Source organism: Apodemus sylvaticus, chromosome 22 (genome assembly GCF_947179515.1).
Source record: "Apodemus sylvaticus chromosome 22, mApoSyl1.1, whole genome shotgun sequence".
NCBI lineage: Eukaryota > Metazoa > Chordata > Mammalia > Rodentia > Muridae > Apodemus > Apodemus sylvaticus.
In genome coordinates this window covers 23,234,745-23,247,687 of record NC_067493.1, presented here as the reverse complement: position 1 = coordinate 23,247,687, position 12,943 = coordinate 23,234,745, and the positions used below count along the sequence as shown (strand labels likewise).

At 50.4% G+C, this 12,943-nt stretch overlaps 1 protein-coding gene across 1 annotated transcript in view; it reads left to right on the top strand.

The window, feature by feature from the left end:
* The first annotated feature begins 426 nt into the window (after nucleotides 1-426).
* Nucleotides 427-12,943, top strand: part of Daglb (diacylglycerol lipase beta) — a 36,637-nt gene continuing 24,120 nt past the window's right edge. The window contains exons 1-4 of the mRNA XM_052168692.1: nucleotides 427-603; nucleotides 2,655-2,806; nucleotides 8,774-8,945; nucleotides 10,737-10,995. Coding sequence (XP_052024652.1) covers nucleotides 509-603; nucleotides 2,655-2,806; nucleotides 8,774-8,945; nucleotides 10,737-10,995 — 678 coding nt within the window. The 5' untranslated portion in view covers nucleotides 427-508. The remainder of the gene's footprint in view (nucleotides 604-2,654; nucleotides 2,807-8,773; nucleotides 8,946-10,736; nucleotides 10,996-12,943) is intronic.

Genomic DNA, 12,943 nt, shown 5'->3' with positions numbered 1-12,943 from the left:
TTGGTTGGAGAGAGAGAAAAGGAATGGAGGTGCTAAAAGGAGTCAAATCTTATCTCATCAGCCGGTGGGTGGCGTAGACTTGAACTCAGTAAGTCCTAAGGGACCACAAATGACAGTAAAGCCATCCCAAGCTAGGAAGATTCAGAGACCCTGGCCTACGTCCTAGCTTCGCCATTCGTAGGCGCGGCACTCCGAGGAGGGCATTCTCTCCAGATCTTTTAAATCCTCAGTCTATTAAACAGAAATGACCACACCGGAATGGACTTCACACCCCACTGACCGGCACTCAACAACCTGCAGCTGACTTCCGGGTCAGGGGATCTGGGAAGGAGGCAGAGAAAGCCGACAGTCCGAGTCTGTTGTGTGCGCGCTCCGGACTCGGGCCGGAGGGCGCATGCGCGGGTCTTTTACGTAGGCGTGCGCCTCGGCGCCGCTGGGGACCCCCGTCCGGACACGCGCAGAGTCAGAAGGGCGCGCGCGGCTCAGGCGGCGCGGTGGGAGGTGCGCCATGCCGGGGATGGTGCTATTCGGCCGGCGCTGGTCCCTAGCCAGCGACGACCTGGTGTTCCCCGGGTTTTTTGAGCTGTTCCTGCGTGTGCTGTGGTGAGTGAGGCCGCTGTGCGGGTGGGGGGCGTGCTGGTTAAGGTGACAAAAGTCGTGCCTCCTTGGTGCTTAACGGGCAGCCGCGCCCCGCGAGCACAATCTGTCGGCACCTAGGCTATAGATGCAGTCGCTCTGTGCATTTGACAGGGGTCCCAGACCCTCACTGCTGCAGGGTACGAGCCCTAGGGTGCGGCGCCCAGCCCTAGCCCCGGGTGCGTGAGGGAAATGCGAGCATCCGAAAGTCATAGCCCCCAGGTCTCTCTTTTCTGGAGCCCGGCTCCGGAACTTTGGATCGCTGTCTTATTTTCTTGCTTGGGAGGGTAGCTCAAAGTCCCTGTCTCTGCAAAACAAAACAAAAAATCTGGGAAATAGCAATTTCTGAGCAATTCATAGAAACCAGTATTAATAGGCCGGTTTTGCAAAATGCAGCTACGCTCAGTGGGAAACGGCACTGGTGGGTGAAGTCAGCTCCTGGCGTGTCTGGCGACGAGGAGGAATAACGTTCTTAGGAAAAAGCATTCTCAAGAGGCAAAGGAATGGGAGCAGCAAAGCCCTTTCTAGTCAGGCCGGGGTTTTCTCCTCGTTTTTCGCCTTTATCTCCCGACACGGAGCCCTGGTGTTTGGAAGAGTGACCGAAAAAGTTATCTAGGGGCTGAGGGCGGAACAGTTTCATTTGGTAGAGCGCTCACCTAGCATGCAGGAGGCCCTTGTGTGTCCGGGATCTCCCCGCCACCCCGCACCACACAGAACTGGCGGCGGGGGTGCTCACCTGTAATCCCAGGACTAGGGGGTAGTTATCTAGCCTAATCTTACCTCCGTTTTCTCCCCTCTAGTGCTTGAGCCCAGGGCTTCTTGTATGCTAGGCTTTACAACCCAGTCAAATCCTCTGTCACCTCAGATGACACCTCTTAGGGCTTTGGAATTTTAATCTTTAATAGGACAATCTTGGGCTGCAAAGGTAGCTCAGTTGGGTGAAGGTGCTTGCCCCCAAGCCCGATGACCTAAATTGTTACCTCCAGGACCCAGAAGGAGAACTGGTTCCTTTAAGCTGCTCTCTGACCTCTCTCCACAGGCATGGTATGGCACACTCTTCCCCTCAAATAAATAAATAAATAAATAAATAAATAAATAAATAAATAAATAAATGTAGCTTTAAAAAAAAAAAGGTGGGCATTCTTGCCCAGCGGGTGCTGTTTGCTCCTGAAGTACCTTTGGGGTGAAGTGAATGAGAGGCCTCTTTACCTCCTGGAGACCCATGCTGTCTAGCATTGTTCACCGCCAAATTACAAAATACAGTCAAGAGTTCCTAGGGCTTCTCCATTTGCGTTTATCTGTGTCTACCCTGATACGTTATTTTCGTAATTGGCTTCCTGCTTGCTTGGTTTTGAGTTACAGTTGGGCTACAACGTGTGTTCACGGAATGTTAAACTGCACGCATACGCACAAATCCCGTTACTAATTCAGCAAACATAGTTCGTTTAGCACTGGCATAATTCTAAATTACCGTGGTTCTTTTCCTGAAGGACTCTAGCTTGCCTGGGTTTTGATTTTTGGCAGGGTCTCCTACATTTCTTGCTTGCCTCAAAGCCCACTATGAGGGGTGAGACGATCTTGAAGTTCTCATCCTCCTGCCTCCACTTCCCCGGTACTAGGATGACAGGTGTGCACACTTAGTTTAGGTAGCACTGGGGATGCACCCCTGTGAGCTATATCTGCAGCCTGTTTGCTTTTCAAGAGGGGGCCTCTTGTGCAGCTTAGGGTGGCCTGGAACTCACATATAGCCCAGGTTCAGGCTAGCCTCTAATTTATGATCCTCCTGCCTCTGCCTCTCTGGTGCTGGGATTATAAGCAAGCCCAGTCCATGACTCACAGCAGATCTAGCATAAGAACAGAAAGCCACACGTTTGCTAACAGCCTGCCCCTACACAAACTTTTTATTTATGCAAATTACATCCCATGTTGAACCTTAACCTTGATTTGGAGAATATTAACTCCCTTTATTTCCTCATGTCGTGTTTTATGAAGCCACATTCTTCTCTGTGAATTCACAGGTGGGTTGCCAGTCTGACGTTATATCTCACGCACAGAAGGAAGCTGGATTGTCCCGGTGGAGTCCTGCTCAGCACGTATCTGATAGTCCTCCTCGTTCTCCTCGCAGTTATTATATGCACCGTGCTGGCCATCGTGTGTGTCAGCATGAGAGGTAAAGAGTCACGCTTTCTGTGGGAAACCTGCTTTGCATCTTAACAGCCTTACTACTGGCATTCGGCACAGTTCACCCATTTAGAGTGTATGTGCACTCTAAATGTGTGTGTGCACACTCACGCACGAACACATGCATGTGAATGCCTATTGTGGTCAGAAGAGAGCCGTGGATTGGGATGGCTCGGGCCTAGAGTTACAGGTGGTAGTGGACCACGCCACGCAGGTGGTGGGAGCCAAGCCCGAGTCCTCCACAGGAGCAGCAGGTGCCCTTCACCACCGGGCCGCCTCCCCAGCCCCACAGAGCTTCTGACTGTTTCCATAGTTGAAAACCTACCACTAGAGCTGCCGTGGGAACATCTTCTTATCAGTGTGTGTGTGTGGTGTATGCACACGTTCCTGTGCGTGTCTCTGCCAGTGTGTGTGAAAGCCAGGGGCTGATGTCATTGGCTGCCTTCCTGGATCTCTCTCCTCCTCATTTTTTTGAGGTAGGGTGTTGTCAAAATTCCTTTCCTAGCGTGATGTTTATCCTTCCTCCTAAGGTCCCAGCTGCAAACTGAGGCATGATTTTGTGTTTTCTTCTGGAGAAGTCTCCTCTCGTGGCCAGGATAAGCAGACACACTAGCACTCCTGGAGAAGCTTTGATGTCTTCCTACCCTGCTAATCTAGTGTTAGCCGGTGTACAGTTCCTTCCAGGACATCCAGCTGGAACTGGGTTTTTTGTTACTTATGACTTGAGCTGTTCTCATTGGAACCCAAAACAGTATTTTATGAAACGGTATTAAATCGAGCGTGACAGTGTGCAGGCCTGTTATCACAGCTTCTCAGGGGACTGTGATGGAAGGACCCCAAGTTCAAAGCTTACCCGAGTCTTTAGACCAAGGAGCCTGTCTGAAAAACAGCATTGTGGGCAGTTAGATGGCTCTGTCGATGAAGGCACTTGCTGCTACCAAGCCTGATGGCCTGAGTCCCCGTCTTAGGGTTCCACATCATAGGGGAAAAGAACTGACAGCCAAAGGTTGTCTTCTGACCTCCATGTGTGTGCCATGACACATACACATGACTGACTCCTGTCAACCTGTGTGTGTGTATCTGTCTGTCTCTGTCTCTCTCTACCTGTGTCTACATGTATATGTGTGTGTCTGCCTGTGTCTACCTGTCTGTATTTTTGAGGGGTGGTGGCTGGGTAGAAGAGTGGGTGCTCTTACAGAAGAGTTTCTAGCAGCCATCCACAGGCTCATAACCACCTGGGCTCTAATGTCCTCACTGGCCTCATTACACCCAGAAAGGAGGCACAAACACAAGGATAAAAATGAAATTAAAAAAATGTTAGCCAGGCATTAGGGGGAAGAGGCAGGTGGATCTCTGAGTTTCAGGCCAGTTTGGTCTACCGAGCAAGTTCCAGGACTACACAGAGAAACCTGTTTTAGCTGGTTGGTAATGGCACACATATTTAATCCCAGCACTTGGGAGGGAATACGTGTAGTAGAAGAGAATCTATTCCCAGAAGTTGTTCTTCGACCTTCTCAGATATGTGGTAGTACATATGTCTATCACACATAAATGTTTAAAGGAAAAAAACTTCTTAAAGGTGTATGAAGTGTTGGGGATAGTGGCTTGTAACTTTAAACCAGTGCTCAGGGAGGTAGAAGCAGGTGGATCTCTTGAGTTTGAGGCCACCCCAGTCTAAATAACAAATTCCAGACCATCCTGGGCTACATAGTGAGACCCTGTCTCAAAATATATATGTGTGTGTATACATATACACATACAAACTTTAGTGAAGAAGAACATTTAAAAGGCAAGTGTGTGGGTCGGGGTTGTAGGGCATGAGAAAAAGAAGCAATTTCCTACATTCGTAGCTCTTTAAAAAAGTTTTCATTCTAGCATCGATAGGGATTGAACCCAGGGCCTCAGGGTTGTGAGGCAAACCCCTTCCAACAGAGCCAGAGCCCCGTGTCTCTTCTTTCTGAGATGAAGTGTGCACCGTAGCCTGATTGGCTTGGAGCTACTATGGGCAGCTCTCTTGCCTTTGCCTCCCAAGTGCAGGGATTACAGGCATGCACCACCAAACCGAGCACGGGGCTTCAGTGAGAGATAGGGAACAACCCAGGCCAGTAGGAAAAAATACGTAGAAAGCCCGCATAGTAACAGAATACATCTTTTATTTGCAGAATTTTTAGCTTCAACCACGCACGGAGATGTGAATATAGACACACCATTGCATTATGAGGTGGAAATGAATGAGCAGCTTTGGTCTTTTCATGGGAATGTAGTTAGCCAAACCTTTGGGGAGGCCAGTGTGATACGCACATGTAGTATTCAGGCTTTACCTCTAATTCTCACACACTCAGAAGGGCATGATCCCCCTGTAGTGTGGCTTGTGGAAAGAAGAGGACAGTGATTCTTTTTCACAGTCATGGATATATGTGGCGGAGTTAAGAACAATGTCGCTTTTGTTGTGGTCTTTTCTTTGCTTTTCAGGGTGTTACTGTGTAGCCCAGGCTGGCCCAGGACTCGGTGATTTTTTTTTTTTTTTTCTGTTTCAGCTACCCGAGCTAGAACTAGGAGCATAGGCATACATCTCCATATTTGATTAAGAAGTCTCCGTGAAGCTCTGGCTGCTGCTTGGGGGTAACTGGGGATGGCCCACATTCCAGGCAGTTCCAGGTGCTTTGGCAGAACCCTCTCCAAGAGGCCTGCCATCTGCCATGCCTGGGGACGGTCCTTATCTCTGTCTGTGTCTTAGACGCTCATAGCTCAACTTTTATGTCGGAGAAGTGCCTAAGGTGTCTGTCATTCATAAATCGGTGGCACAGACCATCTCCTTGTTGCTCTTCTGCATGGCCCACTTGCTGAGGGACCTGAGGAGGTCACTTTAGGAGCTCTTTCTTGAGGATAGCCTAGTGCAGCAGTGTCTCTGAGGGTCAAGGTTATCAAGTTAGGATTGAGGGGAAAAAAAAGCAAATATGGAAATAGAGGTGTTTTTCTAGCTAGGCATGGTGGCGCTTTAGCCCCAGCACTCTGGAGACAGAGGCAGGCAGATCTCTGTGAGTTCAAGGCCAGGCTGGTCTACAGAGTGAAACTTTGTCTTTTTTTAAAAAAATGTGTTTTTCTAAGACGTGAACCTGATGAGGCCATCCGTATTCTCTCGTGGGTTGGGGAGGGGCTCCCAAGACCCCCCCACCCCCCACTCTGGCTCAGGGGCTCCTGGCAGGCCATGGTTGCTGAGGGAGGGGAGTCATTTTTCTTCAGTGATGTAGCCACTGGTAAGTTGCCCGTGTTCCAGGGAATAGCTCCGCCTGGGCTCAGGCAGTCCTCCTGATCAAACTCAGTGAATCACAAAAAAAGCAAAGCCAAAGATTTGAGAGTAAGAGGGGACTTCTCGGGAAGAAGGGACCCCAGAGGCAGCAGGAGGGCGGGGAGGGGTGGTGACCGAAATGTACCGCATATGTATATGAAATTGTCCAGGAGTTTAAAACAGGGTTTTTCTAGGTAGGTGCGACTTCTTTCAAATACCTCATCTAATTTCTGGGAACTTAATTCAACACACTCCATCTCTTTGATTCTTTGTCTGTATTTAGTAAATGTCGTGCCATAGCTTTTGTGTGAAGAGTCCCCGTCACAGATGCTGCTGCCCGTGTTAGACTAGGTGGCATCTTTCCAGTGCAGCGGTGGAGGTTGGGTTCCTGTTTTCTAGGGTCTCTGCCACTGTTACCGAGTAGCAGGCTTCCTTCATTCCTCAGAGGGTGAGAGCTCTGTGACCGACAGCCAGATGGCTCAGCAGGCTTGCTCGCCAAGCCGGTGACCTGACTTTGATCCCACACAATGGAAGGAAACCCCTATTCCTGCAGGTGTCCTGACCACATGTCACGGTGTCATGGCACACATGTGTTCACACACAATAAATAAATGAAAATAAAAATGTATAAAAATCAATTACCATATAAATACCAAGCAGGAGGCCTGAGAGTCCCACATACACACAGCCTCACCACACTCACACCACAAACCACATACCGCACACCACATACACACAGCCTCACCACATACAGCTTCACCACACATACACCACACACCACATACCACATATACACAGCCTCACCACGCATACACCACCCCCCACCAAACACCACATAGCACATACACACAGCCTCACCACACACCACAAACAGCCTCACCACACACACAGCCTCACCACACATGCACCACACATCACATACACACAGCCTCACCATACATGCACCACACACTACAGCCTCACCATACATGTACCACACACCACATACACACAGCCTTACCACATACGTACCACATACCATACACACAGCCTCACCACACATGCCACATACACACCATATATACACCACACACCACATACACACAGCCTCACCACACACACCACATATCACATACCACATATATACAGACTCGCCATACACACACAGACTCACCACATACACACACTACATACATACCACACACCACATATACACAGCCTGAACACAGATACACTACACACCTCATACACAGACTCACCACATATTCACCACATACATACCACACGCTCTATGCCACTCCACACACACACTACATACATATCATACACACAGTACATATACACCACCTACACATACCACACACACACCACATACACACTCCACATGCACAGAAACACACACCCTACCCCCCACCACAGAAATATCGAGCTCTCTGACACTCTGTAAAATGAGATCATCTCTTGCCCACAGTTTGTGAAGATTGAGGAAAAGTGGGTATTAAAGTGGTTGGTAGTACTGAGTGTTTAGTAAGGCGTCCAGTGGATGGGCTGCTTATCTTCCTGGCTGAGGGAACCTGGGGACTCCTCTTCCTGCCTGGGACAGTTCTCCTGAGCAGTCCTGTTGCTCCAGTGGGCCTCTCGCTTCTTAGCATTCCAGTTTGGGCAGCGGTTAGGCAGTCCTCCCTAGTTAGAGACAGAGTGAGTCTAAGCAACGAATGTGAACCTTCTGCCCTGCTTCCCACCCTTTACTCTGTCTGTCTCTCTATCTGTCTGTCTGTGTCTCTCCCTCTCTCTCCCCTCCCCCTCTCCACTCCCCTCTGGTTTTTCCAAGTCAGAGTTTCCTCTGTGTAGCCCTAGCTGTCCTGGAACTCTTTCTGTAGACCAGGCTGTCCTCACACTCAGAGCTCCGCCCTCCTCTGCCTCCCACACCACCACCCGGCTTTGTCACTTGCTTTCTACTTGGGGAAGTATAATGAGTAGGAGTTGAGTGGTGGGTGTGCAGCAAAACGCAGAGATGTTCAATAGCTGTGTTTCTTAAGATTTATTTTAAAATTATGTGTATGCGTTTATGCGGCTGACTGTGGTTTGTGTGTGGCTGCAGGTGCCCATGGAGGCTGGGGGGCGGGGGGCAGATATCCCCCTGAGGCGGGGGTTATCATGTGGGGTTGTGAGCTGCCTGGGGTAGATAGGGCCAGCCAATTTCAGGTCCTTTGCAAGAGCAGTGTATGTTCTTAACTGCTGAGTAGTCTTTCCAGCCCCTCCCTGAGGCTGCTCTGTGTGTGTGTGTGTGTGTGTGTATGTGTGTTTGCACGCGAGTGCGCACACATGTGTATAAGTGATGTATGGAGGTCTGAGGTGAATGTCAAGTGTCTTCTTTAGTCACTCTTGACCTTATTTTTTGAGGGTGGGTCTCAGTGGATCTACAGCCCATTACTTCAGCCAGGCTGGCTGGCCAGTCAGCTCCAATCCCCTGTCTCCAGTCCCCCCAGCCCTCTGGTTAGACGCACACCACCTTTCTGTCAGCTCTCGTGCAGATGTTAGGGATCCGAACTCAGTCCTCACACTTTCGCGACAGGCTCTTTATGAGTGAGCATCTCTCCAGTCCCCTCCCCGGGCAGCTGGACAGGCAGCTCCGCGTCTTAGGACGCTCGTGAGCAGCTGGTTTTTTTTTTTTTTTTTCTGTTTCAGGAACCATTTGTAACCCTGGACCTCGGAAGTCTATGTCTAAGCTGCTCTATATCCGCTTGGCGCTCTTCCTGCCAGAGATGGTCTGGGCTTCTCTGGGGGCCGCTTGGGTGGCAAAAGGTATCCAATGTGACAGGACAGTTGTCATTGGCATCATCGTCACCGTCATTGTCAGGTGAGGCCTTCCCCCTTGTCCTAGCTTCTCCTCAGGTGCGTTTCTGGGCAGTACAGCACCCTGATGTCCTGCGAATTTTGTAACATAGAGCAGGGCCTCTCTGAGTAATTCACAAAGACTGAACAATGGGTTTTGGTCTGTGAGAAACAGCTCGTCTAGCTTACATCTGCACATGATCACTTTCTTCCCAGGCCCACTTTCCTGCCAGTCCTCTCTCTCTTATGGAGGAGGGGCAGGAGGGACTCAGCAGTCAAGGGCACTTGTCACTCACTGTGTGAGGACCGGAGTTCATTTCCTAGCACCCATGTAAAGAAATTGGGCCTCCAGCCTTTAACCCTAGCTCCAAGAACAGTGGAGACAGGAGGATCACTGGGACTTACTGCCTCCCAGCCTATCCCAGAAAACATGAGCTCCAGATATGGGGCGGGGAGAGAAACCAATAGCCAAAAGGGGGGTGGAAGTTAAAGGTGAGATGAGAAATGGTACCCGGAACTGAGACAGTGTCTAATAGTCTAAAGAGGTTTGTAATGCCATTTTTACAGCTTTGGTAACTAACAATATTTAATTTTGTGTGGGGAGATGTGCTTACATGCTATGGCCCATGTGGAGGTCAGAGGACAAGCAGTGGGAGTCAGTTCTGTCCTTCAACCATGGGGCCCCCCAGGGATTGAACTTGGGTCATTAGGTTGAGCAGATAGATGCCCTTTACCCGCCGAGCCTCTCACCACCAAGCTGAAGAGCTTAACAATCGGGGAAGCAGAAGCTGGTGCTGGAGCTGCTGTCTGTCCCTGAGGCCAGAGGCACAGGCAGCAGAGTCGGCATCTGACCAGCAGGACGGTAGTGGGGAACATGCAGAGCCTTGCGTGCTATGGGCTGTGTAGACATAGTCAAGGCTGAGGGGGTGGGACACTTGTTAAAGCCTGCCACAATCGCCTCGGGACCGGAGTTCAGATCCCCACACTGGGTACTGGACGTGTGGACTGCTAGCCAAATCACTGGGCGCTCTGCTCAGTCGGAGCCCTCCCTGTCTTAGGAAGGTAGAGAGCAGTCAAGGAGTTAGTTCCCCCTGAGGCTGAACTCTGGTCTCTGTACACATGCACCAACCCACATGGACACATATGTACACCACACACAAGTAGAGTAATTAAATGTGGGCGGGGCGGGGGCGCCTGTCAGAGTGTTCCTCAGCATTTAGATTCTTTCTGTTTTACTGTGAAGAATCCCAGAGCGCTGAGTAGTACCTGGGTCACTGTCAGGGTGTCCTGGAGAATAATTCCAGTGACCTCTCTGTCCAGACTACAACACTGCTCACCACAGGCCTCACTCTCAGAACTCTGATCTTCCAGGGACCTGGGTTAGCTGTGGATTCACAAGGAACCTCCTTCTTTTCTTTTCTTTTCTTTTTTCTTTCCTCTCCTTTCCTTTTCTCTTCTTTTCCTTTTTATATTCATCTACATAGTTAGTCATATGTGTGTATGTGCGCGCGCGCATGTGTGTGACACGGAAGTCGGAGGATAACTCGCAGAAGTTGATTTTCTCCTTCCATCATGAAGGCCCTGGAACTCATCCTCAGGTGCTAAGACTTGGCTGAAAGCACCTTTTCCTCCTGAGCCATCTCACTGACCCTCCTGGGGAACGTTCTAGAAGAAAATTGCTTGCCTCGATTGGGTTTTCAGACCTCTGTCTCTCCTCCAGCAGTGCACTCACGGGGCTTAGCTGGTGCGTGTGGAGTGGGCTCAGGCCATTGCCCATCTTAGTCACCCAGCCTGTCCCATGCTTTACTCCTTACAGTTGGATTGTCATTGCTGCCACCATGGTCACCATCATCTTTGTCTTTGACCCGCTTGGTGGGAAAATGGCTCCGTATCCCCCATGTGCCCCTGAGCACCTGGACAGTAACAGCTCGAACCAGTTACTGACCGGCCTGAAGACGGCTGCGAAGAGCGTGTGGGAGACCCGGGTGCAGTGCTGCTGCTGCTGCGTCGGGCAGGACGACAACACCAGGGTCGCGTTCTCCAGCACGGCCGACCTGTTCTCCACCTACTTCTCTGTAAGCGGAAGGGAGCTGCTGTGGTCCCTTTCTCCTGTTTCTGTGGGACGATGAGCACTCTGCACAAAGCCGTGTGAGCCACCAGCAAGTGGCACTGAGGACCTGTGCCCCTTGGGCGTGAGGTTTGGGAGTACACTGCCTGGGTGGGCTCGGCAGGCCGCAGTTAACCGCAAGGATGGCCAAGCCTTTCCTGCTCCTTGCTTGTTTTGCTCTGTTGAGGCTGTGTTTCCTGGAACCCAGGTCGGCCTGAAACTGAGTGTAGCAAAGGGTCTCCTGGGACTTCTGATCCTCTTCCTCCTCCTTCTCCTCCTCTTCTTCCTCCTCCTCCTCCTCTTCCTCCTCTTCCTCCTCCTCCTCCTGCCTCCTCCATGCTGGGTTTACCGGCCTGTACTGCCACGACTGGTTCTTTTGTTGCTAAGGGTGGAGGCCTAGACTTCCTGTGTCTAGGCCCTGGACCAGCCCAGCCCTCAGCCCCCTTCTCGAAGGCTAGGTGTGTCTTATCAACACTGGCCAACTACCGCCCAGCCCTTTGAGTGGGTTTTTTTTTTTTTTTTTTTTGAGGAACTAAACATTACGAAAGAATCTGCCAGTTCTACATCTCCTCTGTCCAGCTTAGTCAGCTGATAGCCATGTGTAAACAATGCCCCGCCAGGGAGTATCAGAAACAACTTCTCAGGCTAGCAAGGTGGCTCAGCAGATACAGGTGCTTGCCGCCAAGCTAGATGACCTGAGGTCAATCCCCAGGACCCACGTAAGTGGAAGGAATGATCTGACTCCTGCAGGGTGTCTTCTGACCTCTAAACACACACACACACACACACACACACACACACACACACAATGTAAACAATCATTTAAAGAACTATTTCTCGCTGCTCATCATGACTCAGTGGTCATGCAGTGCGAGGGCGCGATCGCTCTCGGATGAGCTGTCCTAGGACCTGGACGAGCTCCTTTCCTTCCCCCTCTGTGTGTCTGTGTAACAATGATGTGTGGTAACTACTGTTATTTTTGGTTCTGAAACCAAACACCCCATGCATCTTCCCCTCTTCCCCCCCTCCTTCTCTGTAGTGTCTGACTTTGGCCTGTGGAGAGCTAGCGTTGTGATGTGACAGCAGGCTGCACAGCAGGGGCCCTCCTGTGGGAACCCAAGAAGTGTGCCCACAAACTTTTTTTTTTGTTGTTGTTCTTGTTTTTACTTGTTTTTATTTTTATGGGTTTTTAAGACAGGGTATCTCTGTGTAGCCCTGGCTGTCCCGGAACTCCCTCTGTAGACTAGGCTGGCTTTGAACTCAGAGATCCACCTGCCTCTGCCTCCCAAGTGCTGGGACTAAAGGCGTGCACCACCACCGCCAGCCTTAGACTGTTTTTTATTTTGATCACTTACATCTGTGTGAGTGTCTGTTCACATGTGCAGGCCCTCAAGTAGGCTGGAAGAAGGTGTCAGCGCCTCTGGAGCTAGAGTTACAGGGAGTCCTTGAGGCTGCCTGGTAGGGGTGCTAAGAACTGGACTCCAGTCCTCTTCAAGGGCAACAAGCACTCATAACCACCGAGCCGTCTCTCCAGCCATCGCCAAATCTTCCGGGAGTGCTTCAACCCCATCACAGGATATCTAGAACAGTCAGAACCTTGTCATTACCATTTTTACTTTTGGGGGACAGATCGCATGTAGCTGAGAATGACCCAAACTCCTTATATAGCCAAGGATGACCTTGAACTTCTGGTCTTCCAGCCTCGGTCTCCTGAATGTAGAGATTACAGGTGTGCTCTGCCAAGACGGATTTATTTATGCAGTGCTAGAGATGGAGCCCAAGGATTCAGGCATGGTAGACTCTGTCTATACGTGGACCATCCGTGGGTCTTCCTGTGCTGCTGCTGCTGCTGTGGAATTTCGTGTAGCTTCTTTTGGTTTTAATTATATTTATTCTGTGTGTGTGGGTGCATGCAT